Consider the following 20,317-nt stretch of genomic DNA (forward strand, 5'->3'; position numbering starts at 1 on the left):
GGTTTTATTTCTGATATTAAGCCAGCTCTTGAAATATGTGATAATGTTGAGCACCCAGAACTGGTTTTAATTTATTCCTGTTATTTTTCTCAAGTTAATCACTCAGTTTATTGTATTCTAATACAAATGAAACCAAATCCATACTCTAGACAAACATTTAACAGAAATGCAGTCAGGGTCAAAGACTTTCCAGCCATTTATTAATAAGTATATAGAAAAATGATATATTGTATAAATAATACAATATATGTAAATACACGAACAATCTTAAAGACTTTTAAAATTCAGTTCTAAGCTCTGATTTGAAGTTTTGGTGCTGGGACCAATCATTCATCAATCTGAAATACTTGGCGAATGACTGTTCTGACTTGGTAACTACCCAAGTTAAGCAAATTTAGAGTTTATCGTTAAAGCACAATCTGCATTTGAGAAATTATCCATCACCCCCAATTTCTTATACAATAATAACAAAGAGCCTGGGCTCAAGCTATCAAATAAGAACAATTAAAATAAAAACTATTAAATGTTTGGAAAGGACATGAATCAGAAATCAACAAAAATGCAGGTGGATGTCGCTTATACAAGATGAGTACACAAGAATACTGTAAAATAAACAAGCTGAATCGAGAATGACACAAGCAAAAAGAATGAGTGTAAGATAGTGATGGCAGCACGATAAAATGCAATTGTAGAGCTCAAAACTATGTCGAGGAGATGCCAACAAGGATTAGTAGTAGAAACACTGTGACAAGACACCGGGTGTCATGCTGACCCCGGGGCAGAGGGAGGCACTGATCCTCATCACTTGCTCAGCTACAGATGGAGGCACAGCCAGGAGAAGAGGCCCCCACAAGTCCCAGTGCCCACCTCAGTCAAACACACCCAACATTTGTCTGCTGGGTCTCACTAACTGAAACACACAGCAAACAAAAAAATGAAACCTGAGAGCATGCAATATCTCAAGGTTATTCAATTTCCCACACTCAATCGATGAGCACAGGGTGGAATTATTGCAATTAACAACTGTATTAATAAACAGTTTCTTGCAGGGACTAGTTTATTTGGGTCCAATTCAATTCATAAATTCTGCCAAGATTAAAAACTCTGACTAGCAACAGACAGATTAACAGTTTTTAAATATACACATATATTTATATGTTTCTGGATGAACTATAGCAACATCCTGGACATTCACTATTTTGCAAATATTCCTATGGAGACATTAAATCATATAAAACAATTTCCACATGTAGGAGGGCATGGTTATCGCTGGCAAGAATTAAAATACAAAACTATAGATCGATTCAGTGGAAAGAAAACAAAATGCGAAACAGATATTCCCTCAAAGCAAGTATTTCCTTTTTAAAAATAAAGCTCAGAATTAACTGCGCCACTCCTTATACAAAATGCAGCTCTGTGGGCCAGTGAGAAGACTACCACTGGACAGTTAAAAGTGAAATTACCACCACAATTATAAGCAAGTCCAAATGGCCTTAAAATCCTGGGCAAATTCTTTGCTTTTATTCAAGAAGGGCATCAAGCCCCACAACTCTAGGAAAAAAGAACAATGAACCCATCCCATGTAGCAAACTGAGGCGGAATGAAGTATTGGTAGTTAGATGGCAGCCTCCTGAGACACCAAGGAAACCTAAGTAAGTCTCTGTGTGACCCATGCCCACCCCTGGGAATCTCAGGTCAGTAAGTGGGAAGGACAGAGTGTTAACAGACTCTCATGTCTGTCCCAAAGCACTGTCTTTCAAGAAATCACAGAATTTAGCCTCTTCATGTTTAAGAAGGGAAGAGGTCATGGACCAGGCACAGCCTCTCTCCTTCCTCACCCTTCAGAGAAACGAAGACGGTGAACAGAATGGGAAGGGGCTGTCCATCAAATCAAACCAGCTAAAACCACCCTGACCATGGGTAACAGATACTAATGTTAGACTGTCCCTATCTATTACCTAGTCCAAACTTTATTCTCCCTGGAAATGAAGGTTCAGAAGTCCACTCTTCAACCATAACAGACTAGGTGGCATTTTGCTTGTGTGAAAAAAGCAGTTTGATGAATATGGAGCTGTGAAGGAGAAATCCTTCATATAATCCGATGAGGACGTACATCTGGGTGGCTAAAGTAGCACAACGTGACTGCATAGTCTATTTGAAAGGGTAATTTATCACATGGAGTAAGTTTTCAAATGCAGATTGTTTTAAGTATTCTATCTAAGTGTATAACTGAGGTATCTATAAATAATCCCCATATTAGCTATAGATAATTCCTGGAAAAGCTGCAAGTTTCCCCAGCATGAGTTAGTTCTAAATTTTCAAAGCTTAGCAACAAGTGAAAACAGAATCACATACTAGTTTATACATTAGGATTTCACTTGTTTAAATGGTCTGTAGAATTTTCTATTGTTCTAAGTGCCCAAATAGTTTAGCACAGGTGATAAAACAAATATTTAAGAATACCACAGTGTTCATAAATAGTTGAAGTTGAGAACAAAAATGCAGTTAGAATGCTCACCACAGAACAGGGCCACTGCTTTCTTAGAATAACAATGTTAATCTACTCAAGTACAGCACTCCAGAGAGCAGAGGTACATCTAAAGCTTTTAAAAGCATCATTCATAGGATACAACTATTTTATTTGCATTTTACTCAAGAAAAATATATTATTTTTATTTGGTAAAAGTGAATTTTTATGTAGAAATAAAATCGGATATTTCAGAACTTTCCAGAAAGTCCTATGTTTGTGCTCCACTGATGACCTTCCCTGAGAAGGCATTAGTGTGCCCTGATCCCATCAACTCTATCTTTAATTGCTCTCAGCATCCGTGGCCAAAGTCTGTTCCTATCAGCAAAGGCAGGATCCCAAGGACCCAGGAACAGTGAAACCAACAATGAAAAGGCCTCAACCACTTAAAGATAGTAGCAAGTACTCTTTTCTTCCTTCCAGACCAAAACCGTGCTGGGTGACAGAGCAGCAGACAGTATTTCTCAGGGCTTAACATGTGGCTTTCAGGAAAGATGCTACTGCTCCTGTGTCTCTGAGATAAGTTTAAGTTTAAGCTTGATATATCATGACAAGTGTTAAGGACCATGGGGCTAAATCGTAAATGGTGGGGCCAGACTTCTGAAACAATGCCTGGTCATAAGGGCTGTGGTATAATTTTAAAGTTTGCTTTAAAATGATAAAGGGGATGCTGAGCAGAAATCAAACTCTGTTAAACTGGTTTTGGCAAGACAGCTGCACAGGCCACACTTCCAGGAGAGCTGCCCTTATATTGTACAGGAAGCCAGTGAAGCCTCTCAAACCATTTTTGTGTCAACAGCCCCCCCCCCACCTCCCGTGGTACTGGGGATTGAACCCTGGGGTGCTCTGCCACTGAGCTACATCCCCAGTCCTTTAAAAAAACTTTTTTTTTTTTTTTTTTTTTTTGAGATAGGGTCTCAGTAAATTGCTAAGGCTTGGCTCAGCCTCCCAAGTAGTTGGAATTATAGGCATGTACAACTGGGTCCACCAACAGTTTTATTTTATTTTTTAAATAGGATTTTGAGCCCTGTGATATGATACATGCCTGTAATCCCAGCAGCTTGGGAGGCTGAGACAGAAGGATTACAAATTCAAGTCCAGCCTTAGCAATTTACCAAGGCCCTTAAGCAACTTAGACCCTGTCCTAGATAGATAGATAGATAGATAGGTAGATAGATAGGGCTGGGGATGTGGCTCAGTAGTAAATTGCCTCTAAGTTAAGTCCTCAGTTTTTGCAGTATGAGGACTGCCTTATAAAAGGATTGTGATGGGAGTTATTATTTTTAAAATAGTCATATTTTCTTCAAAAAACAAAAAAAATGGAGGAAAAATAATCTCAAAATTCCATATTTGTCAGGCCTGTGTATATAATATACCTTTGAACAAATAACAAAATCCCTCTTATCTTTTTTGAGCTATCATAACACATGTGAACAAAGTAATCAAAACACCAAACTCTAACACCAACATTTAATACTCGAACCTCAAGACAAAGCTTAGGCGCAAAACTCTACCTTGGTCTCATAAAGATTTTAGCTGCCAGATCACAAAATGAAGCTGCTGTTACTAACTCAAGAAGACAGTTCCTGCTATGGCAATGTGAGGCCACTTACAGCAACGCATACAAAGGATTTTAACCTTCAACACAACCTCAAATTGTGGAAGCTCAATTTGTGTGGGGAATCAACAACAAACATTATTTTCACTTTCCCTCTGTTTAAAACAGGAGATCTCTTCTCTAACCACCTTCATATTCCAAAAGGATGGCAACTGCCACTTCCAAGTAGGACTACCACTCTCAAAACCCTGAAGTAGCCATCCTAAACAGGAGGATCATTCTTGAACTCAATTTTAAAAAAATGACAGATCTCATTTTCTATTGTGCTTATAATTTAAATTAGATAATAAAATCCTTAGACTTTTTTTTTTTCATAAAGGAAGCAACACTAACGCAAATCTTTCCATCAGATCAGCCAGGCCAAATTACCTAAGCAAATGTTAGCCTGCAGAATTCTATTCTCTGAATATCTTGAAAAAGACATTTCAATCTTTATCAGAGTCGCTCTCAAATTCAGTCTCTTGTTTTGAGTTACATTTTTTATTATTATTGTTTTCTTGTGTGTGTGTGTGTGTGTATGTGTGGGTGGTATGGGGATCAAACCAGGCCTCATGCATGATGGGTGAGCACCCTACCTCTGAACTACACCCCAGCCCCAGGGTTGTATTTTAGAAAGCCTGTGACTTACAAATGAGTATATCTAATCCAAACCAGTGTGGCCAGTGGCTCTGAAGTTTAATCTTTACACTATACAAGTGTGATTTTAAAATTAGGAGACCATGAGCCTGAGCGACCAAAAACAGCTGAGACTGTAACTTTTCTTTGGAACTTCATTCAGGAAAGAAGTAGCGTAAAGCAGGCTAAAGTGAGATGAGCACACCTTGCCCAATCTTTTTTTTCTGCCCTGTAGTGCAGGAAACTACTGAGGCTTACCTATTCTGATAGCTGTAGTAGGCTGCATCTCGAGGAATGGTACACAGCTGCTTTCCATAGCAGCACAAAGTCTGTGGGGAAAACTCATACTGCAAAAACAAAGAGAAAACACTAAAAATAAATTCCATTTACCATCCTGAAATGTTCTAGTCCATTGTGGAGAGTTATAAAAAGCCATTAAATTATTTGTTAGCATACTGAGTAATTTCTAATAATTTTCATAGCTATTTGAAGAAATTTTGGGATTAAATATGACCATTAGTGTAACCTGGCTCCGAAACAAGTATTACAGACAGATGAAATGAGCAGCAGGCAGCCAGAAAGGTGTCACCCAAGGCTTCCTCACAACCAAGCACTCTAGCCTTGACTATGTTATCACTTTAGGCAGTCAACTGTGCTACAAAAGACCAGGTGCTCCTGTGAGTTTCTAGCACATGTGTGGTCAGAATGCCAAGTCTCCTCAGTATAACACCCCAGGCTTAATTAACCAGGAAAGTTTATTTTCTGAAAAACCTAAGACTGTACCTTGCGTCCACAGCAATATCCAAGGGACTGCATGACAGGGTCAATTTCTTGCTCAAAGACCTCTGCAAGTTTACTGCAAAACTTATAGACACGGGATGTCTTGCGGTTGTAGAGCCAGGCATTATTGAACATGAGCCAGACATCATCCACATACTGCCAGGGCTCCTGATACTGCCCTGTGTCCAGCTTCCGCTTGATAGTAGAGAGGTCCATGGGATTCTTCACAATGTCAAAATAATCCTTAAAAATAAAATGTTCTTAGTCTAGTGGATCCTCCAAATTTTAAGTGCTAACCTCATCTGGCAGCTCTATCTATCTATCTATCTATCTATCTATCTATCTATCTATCTATCTATCTATATCTATCTATCTATCTATCTATCTATCTATCTTTCTATTTTTTAGCTATAGTTGGACATGATACCTTTATTTTATTTATTTATTTATATGTGGTGCTGAGGATTAAACCCAAGGCCTACGTGCTAGGCGAGCATCTACTGCTGAGCCACAACCCAGCCCCTGGCAGCTTTATCTTAAAATATAATAAATACAAAAGTACCAGAATAACTTTCATTCTCAATAGTAAGAAATGAAATGATAATCAATTCCTTCAATATGATTCATTAAAATTATACATATTTGAAGTGTAATCAAATCACTTAAAAGGAAAACTTAAGAAAAAAAATAAAAGGATTGTTTAATAAAAGATTTTTTAATAAAAAATTTTAAGTGAGGATTTTTAATTCACTGAATTAAAATGATGAACAAAAGTGTACTTCTAGATGTTCACTAGGTCCTAGCACATAGAATGCAGTGGTAAACTGATAACCATAGTTCAATAGAACCTGTTTGATCCCCGTGAACTTTGGGGGGCTTTCCAGGGATATCAAAGAGGGATAGGTATATATTTCATAACTTATGTCCTCCAATTCCTGTGTTTTGTGGTGCTGGGGATTTAACTCAGGGCCTCACACAGGCAAGGGGACACTCTCCCACTAAGTGGCACCCAAGCCCATATTCTCCAGTGCTTTAAGACAAATCTTACACAAAGCCCCAAATACAAAGCAAGACCTTGGGCATCTTGAGGTAGAGTGAGTGGATTCGGGGCCCAGTGCATGACCCAGACCTGGGATTTCATGGACAAGTGAGACTGTATGAAATAAACACTTCCATAGGTAACTGCTGACAGGTAACAGTTTTCACTATTAGGAGAAACATCTTCAAAGAAAGGAGGATATTTTACCCAACTATCAGAGATAAAACAACAGATGCTCAAAGATATAACATATTTTTATTGTGTTAACTTACTGGAATTCCTAGGAGCTGGGGATCTACAGGCTGCCGAAAAGGTAAGGACTCTGGGTCCTGTCGATAGAGCGCTTCTAGGGTTGGCATAAGTGCCTGGCGTAGCTCCTCAGGTTTGAAAACTGCAGGTAGAACACCAAACAGACATATGTAACAGCTGCCCAGACCTCTCTGAGATAACATTTAAAATGGAAACCAAAGCAGCTTCTATCTCCCGGCCACACATCTGAGGCATTGTGGGAGCTCCCAGGAATCAACCTAAGAGTCCACGGACAAAATGTCAAACTCAGGGCTTCTGGAAATATAGTAACATTAGGGTTTTAAAAAACTGCATTCAGGTTGTGAGGCAAAATACAACACTGGGTGGTTTGCTTCTTTAACAACAGGGTTTCCAATCTTAAAATTTTTTTTGGAATAGAAAACAAAGTTACTCCCACATCTGTTTCATTGATCAAACTGGTAAATAAAGCCAATTCATTGAAAGAACCTTTAAAAAAAAATCCTGATGAGACTTTTCTATCCTTGGCTATATTAAATTGAGGCCACCTAAGACCAACAGTTCTGTATTATAATCTCATTTAAAAGATGTATACAGTAATTGGGCTACAAAATCAAGTATTCTCTCAAAAAAGTTCCATACTATTCTAACCCACATTTACCAATGCCCACTGCTCCAACCCTATAGCCACTGCATTCCTACTGTACCTTTTGGTATTGGGGAATGAATTCAGGGGTACCCTACTACTGAGCTACATCCTTCAGTTCTTCTCCCTCCTTGCCTTTTAGAGACAGGATCTCATTAAGTTGCTCAGGTTGGCCTCAAATTTTCGATCTTCCTGCCTCAGCCTCTGGATAACACCATGTCCAGCCCCACCACAGCTTTTGTTGTCACTAATACAAGAACAAACACTGCCAAATACTTTAAGGTGGTATGTTCATACAAGATCCACATGGGTCTGAATATTACAGGCAACTCAGTGCATGAGGCAGATGAGTAAACAGTAAGCAAGTCATCATCCTGTCTGAATCACAGAACCTCTTTTACACAGAAAAATGGTCAAAGGCAACTGTGTTGAAAAAGTTACGAGGAAACAAGTTCTTAAGTAATGCAAATTTTCTTCTTTGTGTTTTCTGTATCTTGAAAATATTTTCTAGACAGGTACAATGGCATGTGTTTATAATCCTAATTGCTCAGGAGGCTGAAACAGGAAGATTGCAAATTCAAGGCCAGTCTCAGCAACTTAGCAAGACCCTGACTCAAACTAAACAACCTAAAACCACTGGGGGTGTAGTTCAGTGATAAAGCACCCCTAGGTTCAATTTCTAGCACCCCCCCCAAAAAAAACCCAAAATATTTTCTACAATAGATACATGGTAAACTATAATTTAAAAATCCAGTGCAAGTTACAAAGATCCACTCTCTGTGCTCACAGTCAGTCAGTCAAGAACACCATCCAAGTGCTCATCAACTGCCACAACAAGAAGAAAGCCCTGGGTGGTGTGAAGGCTTTTGAAAGGCATTGCAACGTAGTGCCAGAGAACATGAAGGAGATGTGGACCTAGGTCCCTAAGAATGGCAAGGGAAAAAGTCCAAGCCAGTCAACAAAGACTTCTACATCTCCAAGATGTTTCTGCACCGGGACTCTGTCATAGCGGTCCTGCAGAACCTTCTCATCACTGGCAAGTAGGGGGTCCTCCCCACTGTCAGAACTTGCTGCCCTGTACTGTGAAGGTCTGCCCTTTGTGATCAAAATAATAAAGTCCTGTGTTTAAGAAAGAGAAAAGAAAAAAAGTCAGATCTAAAATACTGTGAACATTTAAACTTCCAGCGAGGCAGAGGCACATACCAGGTCCAGGAGTCTATCATTTTTCTGAGGGGAGTCTAACTTGTTAATTCTGGAAAGCACCACCTGATTTCCAACAAGCGAAAGTCAAGGCAAAAGGTTAAAGGAAAAATCCATCTCAACACCTCTCAATTTAGAGATGGAAACTCCATGGTCCAGGAGTTTCCCCAGAGCTGATCCCCTGAGGAGCCAGGGACCCACTAGTCTCCTGAGCACCTCAGCAAATGTTGACTCCTTTTCCAGGACATCTGGCTGTTTTAGTCCTTGGACTGCTGCTCAAGGACCAGGTGAGCATGGTAAAGGCCCAACTGCAGCACTCCGCATGCACACACTGCCAAGCGCTCTACCACAGCATAAAGGCCTGATCTAGTAAGATTTGCCATCCAGCAGCCTCGGAGACACGTGCACATCTTTGCTCTTCACTAACCCTTTTGTTCTATACCATTTTTATATGGAAATAAGGAAGCAATTGGTATTTTTTGAACAACTCATAATTATTAGGACACGATTAATAATTTTTTCATTCTTCAAGTTTCAGAGTTGGCAAATTATGACCAAGAGGCCTAATCTGGCCTGTTGCCCAATATATGTGAGTTGAGTGCTAAGAATGTATTTGCCTGTTGTAATGACCAGAATATTTCCTGACGTGAAAATTACATAAAGTTCAAGTTTTAGTCTCCAGAAGCAAAGCTTTATTGGCACAAAACCACATTCTTGCATTGGTATGTTTTCTGTGGCCCGCTTTTGTACAATAGCTAAGTTCAGTAGTTTTAGTAGAAAAACTGAAATATGCAAAGCTGAAATACAAAACTTTTTTTTTTTTTTTTGAAACTAGGGATTAATCCCAGGGGTGCTTTACCACTGAGCCATATCCCAAGCACCCCCCACCCACATTTTAAAAATTCTCAGATGAGGTTCTCACTAAATTGCTCAGGGCCTCGCTAAATTGCCCAAGTTAGCATCAAACTGGTGATCCTCTGGCCTCAGCATCTTGAGTTGCTGGGATCAAACATGCATCATTACACCCAGCACAATGTGCCTTTTTACAAAATAAAAAGTGTCTTCTACTCTTGACTCTGGACCATGTCATCTCCCTAAGGTGATTTAAAAAGTGATATGGCCTTGCTGGGCAAAAAAGGCGCAAGCCTCTAATCCCAGCTACTTGGGAAGCTGAGTAAAGAGGTCAGCCCTACAACTTAGCGAGACCCTGTCTCAAAAAATTAAAACAGAGACAGAGCTATAGCAGAATTTGCTTAGCATGTGTGAGGCCCTGGGTTCAATTTCTAGTATTAAAAAAAAAAAAAAAAAAGAAAAAAAAAAGGGCCTTCACTGGGCAGCATTCTGGTTGATCATTCATTCCATAACTATATAAAACCTATACTGAGGAAAACATTTGCACACTCCTGTCTCCAAATGGGCTGAATGAGAAATATCAGGAGGACTTATTAGTTTGTGTGTCATAAATGAGTCATCCTGCTTCTCTGGCCTCAAAGCCTCCATTCAGTGAGGATAGTGCACCATACCCAAAGTTCTCACAAAGTATGGCTCACAGACTCCTGGAAGACCCTCCATGTTGCTTAAAGTGATAGTCACCAGCCACAAGAGATTACTGAAATTTAAATGCATAAATTAAGTAAGTAATTTAGCTCCTCAGACACCGTTGTCATGTTCAAGTAGTCAAGAGCCACATGTGGCTGCTGGTCACCATAAGAGAGAACACAGATTTGTAACACTGCTGTTACTCCAAAAAGTTCTAGCATTGCCATTTTAGGTGTCTGTGAGATCAAAACTATTTCTTTAACACAAAAGTGCCCTGTGTTGACATTCACACAAGTGAGTCAAACTCAACAGAGAATAAAACAGCTAACATTAAAAAAATCTTTTTTCTGTTGCAGATAGACACAATTTTTTTTTTTTAAATTTACTTTTATGTGATGCTGAGGATTGAACCCAGTATCTCACAAATGCTAGGTGAACGCTCTACCACTGAACTACAACCCCAGCCAAAACCAGCTAACATTTTGGCAAGGCCAAAATAAAAAAAAAGAAAAAGAAAAACCAAAAGTAAAAAAGGCAACAACACCAAACTCAGGGGTCACTACATTCTTTGTGGCCACCCTGCACTCACAGGAAAAAGAATGCCAGCCATTCGAGATTACTCTGGATGAGGCAGAAAAGTGATTATTCTTACTATATCTCAACCTCTGACACACCCTAGTTCTGTGTGATGTAACAGGAAGTCTGCACAACATAAGTGCTGCTCGCAGGCCAACTTCAGAGCTGCACCTGTGCCAGTGGCAGGCTGAGCTGAAGGAGCTGCTTTTTCTCATGGACACACACACCCTGCAAGAGCAACAGATACACAAGCTCTGGTTATTGGGTTCTGGTGTGTGGCAGGCATTTTCTCAAAAACAAACTAAGACAGCCAGTTATTTCAAGGATAAGTGACAATATTGAGGCTTTCATCAAAAGTTTAGAATTTTGAAAAACTTGTATCTGTCACATGAGCTTGACACTTCCCAAAATTTATAAAATCTGAAGAGGTTGGTAACATTAAAGAATGTGGTCTTTTGCTTTTGTGGGTTTTTTTTTTTGGGAGGGTGAGTATGTATATATATATATATATATATATATATATATATATATATACACACACACACACACACATATATATATATACACACACACACACACAAACTACATTCCCAGCCATTTTTAGTTCTTATTTTGAGACAGCGTCTGGCTAAGTTTCCCAGGGTGGCCTTAAACTTGCAATCCTGCCTCAGTTTCCCGAGACACTGGGATTATAGGGATATGCCACTAAACCTGGCCTTTTTTATTTTTTAATTATAGAATGAAGTATGTCAAAACTGGGAAATTCTACACAATGAACCAATACTTCTCAGGTGACCAGAGGATGATGTCACACACACAAATTGAATGTGTATTCTTTGAATACACAGACCCCCATGAATCCTGATGGCACAGGCAGAGTTCAAAAAACCCAGTGCTAAGGATTCTACACTGCAACTCACCTTCAACAAATGTCCACTTTTTGGTGTAGTGTTAAAGGATACCCACCATTACCTGAAAAGCTATGAAAACTGAGTCTCCCTTCACTAATGACTGATCAGACAGGGACTGAATTTTTTTCCACACAGTTCATCCCAACCATGTACCACAGCAGTGAACACAGGGTACATCTATGAATCCAGCTGGGTTCCTTTAACCCTTTTCGAAACATTGCAAAATTATAAAATAATGTCACTTTTCTATTTGTATTTTTCATAAAAATGCATTGACTGGCATAGGTTATCACACACTGTTTGTTGGGAATTAAAACTTTCATAAAGATGCATTTTAATGAAAGTTTTAATTCCCAACAAACAGTGTGTGATAACCTATGCAATCTAAAACTCTCTTGGGGAGGAGATACAGAGGCCTAGGGTCTGCTGTCCTCCACAATTCAGGTCCCTTCCGGCCGTGAAGCTCCATGGTTTCAGCTGCTGACACTTCTCTGCAGTTTTTCCCAAATGTGACATTCACCACCCTCAACTATCTCCCATTGAGAAGGGTCACTTGCCAATTTTCCAACTCCCTGTTACCTCCTTGCTCTGGATACATCTTAAGGGGGTTGCATCCACCTTCTACTGCATGGCTGACTCATCCCGAAAGCTTCTTAACCCCTCCTACCTTCCCATCCTGCAACATCAGGTCCCTAGGGCTAAGCAGCCCCTCTTCTCCACTGCCCCAATACTGTGTACGCACTTCCCTCATGAAGTCAGCAGAAACCTGCCATCTCCAGGCCACCCTTATGTTGCCAGTAATCATTTTCCGAAAACCATAGCTATTTTGCCATTTTTCTAGATTCTTCATTGGTTTAATACCTTGACAAGAACCCACACTCATTACCCTGCTCAAAGACCCAGAGGCATTTTCAACTCTAACCCCTGTCTGTAACACATCACCTCAGGAGACAGTTCTGTGTTCTGCGATGCCTCCCCAGCTGTGTCCTGTCTTGCATTCATACCATAAACTCTGTGCATTCTCGTGGCTCACTGTTGCTATTTCTCAGAGGTAAAACTTAGGGAACGGGAAGCAAGAAGATAAAAGGGAACATGGAGTTATTCTGCTCTAGTTCTCAGTCCTTAATATGGAAGCTCAGTGTAATGGAAGGCAACATAGACCAGCAATTTAATGAAAACACAACCTACTCTTTTTGCGTGGCTGCGAAGGGGACGTTGACTGAGAGGAGGCACCATTAGCGTTGCTCTCTTCTTCCTCTTTAACCTCCACTTTCACTTCAGGTTTCTTCTCATCTACTTCCATTGGTTCTGGCTTCTGTTCTGCTGTGTCTGTTTCTTCTTTAACTTGGGAAGACCCTTGTAAATCCTCCTCCATCATCTTAAGAAAAACAGAATCACAGCTAGTAGATCAATCCCCAACCTCACGCAGATCTCCTGATGTCCATGGCTCAATGCACCCTTCCCAGGCCCAGGTGCATTCAGCGTTCCTTTCCTCCCCCAAGGAAGTGTTTGGTTTCTACTGAGTCCCTTCAACACAGGACCAGTGCAATTATAGTCCTAATTGAAAAATTTTAAACGTGAACAGTACTTGTATTTTCACACATAGGTATTTCTAGTTTAAAATAAGTATCTTTGAAAACTGGGAAGGGGTCAAAAGCTCTTGCTCAGAGGTAGAAGGTGTGGTATGAGACAACAAGGAGCAGTGGAGACTAGCTAGCTAGAAAGCCCATGACCCACACAAAGGGTTCATCCAGATCAGGGCCCACATCCAGACTGTTGCCACACAAGGCTGTAAGCACAATGACAACATAGCTAGCTGCTCAGTTCTCAAGTCAGAAAGCTAGAATCTTCTTTGTAATTTCCTGATTTTTAAAATACTACAGAGGCTAAACAAAACTCACAAACAGACTAGATTTGGCCCACAGATTAACTAGTAAGTAAACCCCCACCCTTCCTGCAAAACTAGAAATGAATGAGGAAAACCAACAAAAAGGTTGGATAATTCAAATGTTTAAAATGTAAGCCAGTACTCTTCATTTCTGGCAAAGTAAGATAAACCCACACCTCATATTTTAGAAAGAACAACCAATCTCTTTTGAACTCATATTTAAACAGATTAAAACAAAATCGGTCTGGGAATATAGTTCATTGGTAGAGTGCTTGTCTAGCACACATAAGAGCCTGAGTTCGATCTCAGCACTGTAAGCAAACATAACAATAGCAAACTCCAGAGATACCGATGAGGAAGGATTCCTGCACAAGAACATGTGGGATTTAATTCTAAGGAAAAACACCCACCTCAGACCGAGGCTCCCCCTTGGATTCAGCAGGATCAGGTTCAGTGTCCTCAGTCTGGACCTCCGTCTTCATTTCCAGCACGGGTACATCAGGCCCTGGCTGCTGGGAGTTTGTTTCAGCACTGGCCACTGAAGACGGGGTGGGAACCCTGTTATCAATGCTAGTTGTTGCCTGAGAAAGCTGTGAAGAAACCAAAATCATTCATCTCTATAAAGAGACAACACAAATGGCCTTCAACTCTGTTGCTCATCCGATCCCCAACTTCTTGTTACCATTTCTCACTACTAACCTAAGAGGCACATACCAAGAGAACTAATTGAAGTTACCAGGAGGAAGCTCTGGTTAGGAAGATAGTGACAGAACAGATCTAAGTTCTAATATAAAATTATTTTCTCCAAATTTTTTTTAGCAAGGTGCCAAAAAAACAGCATAAGAGCCTGAGTTCGATCTCAGCACTGTAAGCAAATGTAACAATAGCAAAATCCAGAGATATCGATGAGGAAGGCTTAATCCCCATATCAAACAAAAATTATTTATTATAAAGGGAGGGTAATTTGCTATTGCAAGCAGGATATCCAATGGGCCTGTATTCATTGTAGAATGATGACAGTGGTGGAATAGGAAAACACTAGGAAGGAACCACAAAGCATTCTAAATTTTCAAAATCTTGGGGCTAGGTTGTAGCTCGTTGGCAGAACATGTATGAAGTATATATGAAGATAGTATGTGTGAAGCGCCAGGTTTGATCCCCAACCCTTACCCGACAAATGAATAATTTTTTAAAGTCTTACCCCAATGAAATTGCAAGTAAACAAGCAAAAGACACCAAAAAATTTATAAGAAGATTATTTAGGAATTGGGGATGGCATTCATAAGCCTCTGGGCTCAATACCCAGAACCATAAAAACATAACAAAATTAATACTTTTTTAAAAATATTTTTTAGTTGTAAATGGACACAATATCTTTTATATAAAGATATAAAAGTATATGTGTGTGTGTGTGTGTGTGTGTGTGTGTGTGTGTAGGTGTGTGTATATATGTTTGTTGTTGATGGACCTTTATTAATTTATTTATATGTGGTGCTGAGAATTGAACCCAGTGTCTCACATGTAATAGGTAAGCACTCTGCCACTAAGCCACAATCCCAGCCCCACAATATCTTTTCATATATTTATTTTTATGCGGTGCAGAGAATTGAACCCAGTGCCTCACACATGTGAGGCAAGTGCTCTACCACTGAATTACAGCCCTAGCCCCACAAAATTAAAATCTTAAGAAAAATAAGTACACGTTCCTATGGAGAAATAGAAATAATAATGTCATCTTTGGAATTGTTGCTGGGATTAATCCTCTATTTAATAAACAAATATCCTTGGCACCTAAGAATAAAGTTAATGTATTTTGGAAGGTGACAGATTTAATTTAGTCTGTAAGAAAGTGATAGTAAGCTTTCAGTGAAAACTTGAGAGCCAGATGTAACAATGACAAGTGCCCTCTTGAGGCACCCAGGTCAGTGGAGGCAACCCTGCCTAGAAGGGCATCTGAATTGGCATTTTCTGAGGCCTGGGATGCAGCAGGCAGACATAATCATGTCCCTGCCACCTTTGCAGATGAATGGGAAATTCTGAGCCATAAGAGGTACAAGTCTGGCTCTGCCACTTTGTTATGAAAAAGAAAAGTCTTCATTAGACTGAAAAAAATTTGATGGGAGGATGCCAGGTCATAAAATTAGGAGTATGACTTGCTTATCAAATCCTCAGAACAGCAGAAAAACTATAACAACTCAGAAGACAGTAATCTAGGACAGATAAGGGGAAACACTCTGGATCTGTGTATAGGTTAAAGATTCTACATATGACCTGGGTATGGTATCTCAATCATTAATGATTTCTGCAAACTCCTTTAATTACGGGGGGAAACATAAGTCTTGTTCTGCATACACAGCGTTTGGTGCCAATGCTGGAAACAAAGCACAGCTTGTGACAGTTCCATTGGGGTACAGGTGCTTTCTGGTACTGCACCAAGATGGAGTAGCAACTTCATGACAGAAAATTCTTATGGGAGAGTATCTTCTAAGATTCTTGGCCTTAAGACAACAGATTAGAGAGGCTCACCGGAGTGCCAGGTGGCTGAGCATGCACAGGTGTTGGTTGCTGCTGCGATGACTGAGGGGTGGCCACAGATGGGGGCTGAACTGGGGTCTGAGGCTGTGGGGTCACCTGGGCCTGGGCTGCTGCCTGGACTGTGGGGGTGCTTTGGGTTTGGGCAGCACTGGGTACTGAGCCAGGAGTTGGGGTGGGAGTCTGCCCAGAAGATGACGCGGGAGTGGATGGCTGAGTGGGAGCTGCTGGCTGGGGAGGCGTCATCCCAGGTGGCGTCGGGTGCTGAAGAGATGGCATGCCAGCAGCTGTGGATGCAGGAGGGGGCGTCGGGTGCAACGGTGACTGCGTCACTGGTGGGCAAGGCAGCTGGTTGGCCTGGGGCCCCAACATGTTCAGAGCATTAGGGATAGCAGCACCAGGCACCTGGCCCTAAAACAAATAGAGAATGTTAAAACCAATGGGACAAGAGACTGAAAAATCGCTTATATAAAAATTTAATCATGGTTTCTTAACAAGGCCTGCAAGCTTCATAGGAATGTTCCATTTGTAAAAATTCATCAAGTTGTATACTTATAGTCATGTGTCCTTTTAAATAAAATTAATGCTATGAATGTTTCTCATACTGTAAAATTTTTGGCTTAAACAAACATACATCCAATCACTCAGTTTATTAGTTTCATGCCCCTTAACATCTACTCATAGCTTAGGACATGGAAAAGTTAATCCTCTTTTTTTTAAAAAGTGAGTTATTAAAACACTAAAACTTTTGCGTAGCAGCTCTCAACTCCTCAACCCAGGAGACACATCAGAATTATTTGTAGATGAAAGAAAGAAGAAGGGAAGGCGGAAGGGAAGGGGGAAGGGAAGGGGGAAGGGGAAGGGGAAGGAAAGGAAGAAAGAAATCTAATCACTGTTCTAGAGCAGAGGTTAGCCCAAATGCAGTTGGCTGCTTGTTCCTGTAAGTCAATTTTTAATAGAAAGAACCATAATTGTTCATTTATGTGCTTTTTTTTATGGAAGCTACTTCACTACAACAGCACAGATAAATAATTAAAACTAAGACTATGGTACAGAAAGATGAAAATATTCACTCTCTGGCTCTGTACACAGAAAAGGTTTATTGATCTCTATTCCAGAGCAATAAGATGTTATGAAAATTTTAAAAAATGGTCATTATATAGTAAATACATCTACTGTATTCAAATTACTCAACATTACTTCATATTAAAAAAAATAAGATGTGAATTTTATCTTTTAGGAAAGATCTGACCTGTTTAAACACATATACAAGTTTTGTATACAGTAGTAATCTGATGCATTACAATTAACAAAAGGGGGAGAGGAAGCAGTAAAAAGAAAATAGTTGTCTTCAGCTTTAGATTGAATAATTAAAAACATGTTCAGCAAGAAGTGAGCTACTCCAATGATTCTGTTAGCTTGACATCCCCCAGGCAGTGAGAGACAGGCAGCAAGATACATAAACTAAATCACTAAAAGTAAACTCATCCCTTTAAAAAACCCCAGTGTCTCTCAGGATCACATGTTAATCTTAGATTTTAAAAACCACAAAACAAATTAACAAAACCAAGAAAACCACCCCAAACTCAAAGATCAAAACATAAAACACATAAGCCAAAAAATCACACTCCAATCTACTATTTGCATGAAGTTCACCAAGAAAGGACAAGAGGAATTCCAAACAAATTAAAAAATACTGGATAAACAAGGAAAAAATGAAGAGATGCTGATACATGAAAACTAATATTCTAGAATTTGAATTTCCAATAAATAAGACTGCTTCACACTGCAGGGAAGCTGGAGCTAAATGGATGTCAGTAGCCAAGGTCCCCATAGTAAACATACCTGTGACACAGCTGTCTGGGCAGCTGGCTGCCCCATGCCCACACTGTTCACACTCATGGCCCCACTGGAAGATGGGAACTGGTTTTGTGGAAGAAACTGGTTCTGAGTGGGTGCCTGGGCCATCATGTTGTTGGCGTGTGCACCCATCATGTTGGGGGGCTGAGGCATCCGGGAAGGAGAAATGGCCATCTATAAGATAATAAGCATTCAGAGAGCTGCAATACAGACGGTATGGAACACGGTTTTCCAGACAAACAAAGCAACCAGAGAACCAAGGGCTTACAGAGTGCAGAGCACATAGCTTCAGTCCTGGAGACTGCCACTAGGAACCCTCCTAGTTCACAGGCACTTTTCCTCGCCTTCTCAAGTAGTCTCTCAAATGAGCCAACTTCAAATTGTCCTACAAGCAGCAATCAATAGCATGCCAAGCTCAAACATGCCTTTTATTAGTTCAGTAAAGTGTTTAGAGAGCAGCCTCAGGAGAGCAAGCTCAAGTCAACAGACACCGGCAATCTCTGTCTGGCCACCTATCTGAGGATGGCTGCCTGCTCACTTTCAGAGCACCTTCCTTCTTACAAAACCAGGTATTTCTATGAATGTTATTCCAATAAAAATAAGTAACAACCAAATAATCTTCAATGTCATAACAAAGATTTTAAAAGAGACAGAGATGTACGAAGTAAAGAATAATCCAAACTCCAAGGAACAGGTCCCACCATGTTCTCAAATGACACTTAGAATTCCCTACTCAGACAGCATTCCTAAAGAGACAAGGGTTGAGAGGAGGGGAGAAGCACTCACCCCTGGAACTGAGGCCATGCTGTTCATCTGGACAGAGTGGTTCATTGGGGAAGCTGCACGTGGACCCATGGGTGCTTGTGGCAACTGGACACTCCCCAAGGACATTGGGTTAAATGAATTCATCCCTGTAAACACACCCACAATGCACTCTCAAGAAAACAGAATTACAACTTCTCAAGTAAAGAAAATAGAACACATAGACAACATAAGACAACCAAGAAGAACTCACTCAGCTAACCAGAGAAGACAGTTAAGAAAGCAACTTCTCTACACTTAGGGAAATGGCACACATGTGGCATGAGAGAGTGGGATGGTAGGGAGAGCTGGGCAGAACAGGAGATGAGAATAGAAGGCTAGGTAAAGACAACAAAGGAACAAACAAGAGCTGATGTGCACAAAGCAAAAAAGCAGGTTAGGGGGCACCGCAAAGGAATCCATCTATGTAGGGAACATTTCCTGAATCCAGGGCCAGCATCTGAGTGTAGCCTCACCTGACATCACTTGGAGCAGCTGGCTCCCATCTTCCCAGGATTTCAAGCTTCTTGGCTGGGTTTATATTCATTGTTAGAATCTACGCTAAGACTAAAAGCACTGTTTCAATACTTTATAAGCACTTTTAGTGTTCAGAAAGTGCCCAAGGGCCAGCAGGTCTTATACCAAGGCTCTGTCAGTTTGCAGAAACTCCAAGCCACTGACAAAGACTTCATTAGGCAGCAAGTATCTCCAGACCACAGTGGCTAGTTCTTACTAACTTCCGACAAAATTCTGCAAATTATGAGTTCTAAGTAAAGGTCAGCTCAAGAGATCTTCCACCAAACAATGGGATCTAAAAGAAACCTTGGAGGACTTTCTGCAGGCACTGCCTTGACACTGGTATAGCCGTGACAGGATCAAGAACATCTGTGTCTTGTACACTATCTTCAGCAACTACCCAAAAAGTGCCATCAAGGCCCATGAGGAATTCTAAAGGAGCCTATCATAAAAAAAAAAAAAAAAAAAAATCCCTTCCTTGACAGAAATGAGAGAGAGAAAAAAATGGTCGGTATAAAGAAATAACCTCTAAAAAAATCCACATTTCCAAAGATCTGGGTGTGCTGGTAGGGAGGCCACTGGGTGCTCACCTAGAAAATGTCTTTCTCAGTAACCTTTAACCAGTGCCTCATGCGTGCTAGGCAAGTGCTCCACCACTGACCCACAACCTCAGCCCCCTTATTTATTTTTTAATTTTGACATTTTGACCAACAAGCTATACCATCATATCCAAAGCATGCAGACCAAAGGCCAGAGCATCCCAAGACAGCACATAGAGCTTCCAATTTTCTAAGCTCTAATTTTCAACGTTTTGATTTGATTCACTTTCATATCTAGTGCATACAAATGGGTCCCTGATGATTCTATCCTATGTCTGTTTCAGTATGTAGTAAGATTGCCATAGTTTTAAACAACCTTTCTCCTCTTCCAAACTACTCTGAGAGTAGTTTGCCTTGTAAACACTGCAACAAAGCCTCTTCCTTTAGAATCCAGATAACGTCA

At 40.4% G+C, this 20,317-nt stretch overlaps 1 protein-coding gene across 5 annotated transcripts in view; it reads right to left on the reverse strand.

Moving 5' to 3' along the window:
• Crebbp (CREB binding lysine acetyltransferase) overlaps positions 1-20,317 on the reverse strand; it is a 132,287-nt gene that overhangs the window by 21,884 nt on the left and 90,086 nt on the right. For all 5 annotated transcript variants that reach the window (XM_078024537.1, XM_078024536.1, XM_078024538.1 and 2 more), the window contains 8 exons: positions 18,785-18,909; positions 17,984-18,172; positions 16,133-16,549; positions 14,017-14,196; positions 12,907-13,096; positions 6,852-6,970; positions 5,544-5,783; positions 5,019-5,107 (listed from right to left, as the gene is read on the reverse strand). In XM_078024537.1, the coding sequence (XP_077880663.1) occupies positions 5,019-5,107; positions 5,544-5,783; positions 6,852-6,970; positions 12,907-13,096; positions 14,017-14,196; positions 16,133-16,549; positions 17,984-18,172; positions 18,785-18,909 (1,549 nt within the window). The remainder of the gene's footprint in view (positions 1-5,018; positions 5,108-5,543; positions 5,784-6,851; positions 6,971-12,906; positions 13,097-14,016; positions 14,197-16,132; positions 16,550-17,983; positions 18,173-18,784; positions 18,910-20,317) is intronic.

This window comes from Ictidomys tridecemlineatus, chromosome 10 (genome assembly GCF_052094955.1).
Source record: "Ictidomys tridecemlineatus isolate mIctTri1 chromosome 10, mIctTri1.hap1, whole genome shotgun sequence".
NCBI lineage: Eukaryota > Metazoa > Chordata > Mammalia > Rodentia > Sciuridae > Ictidomys > Ictidomys tridecemlineatus.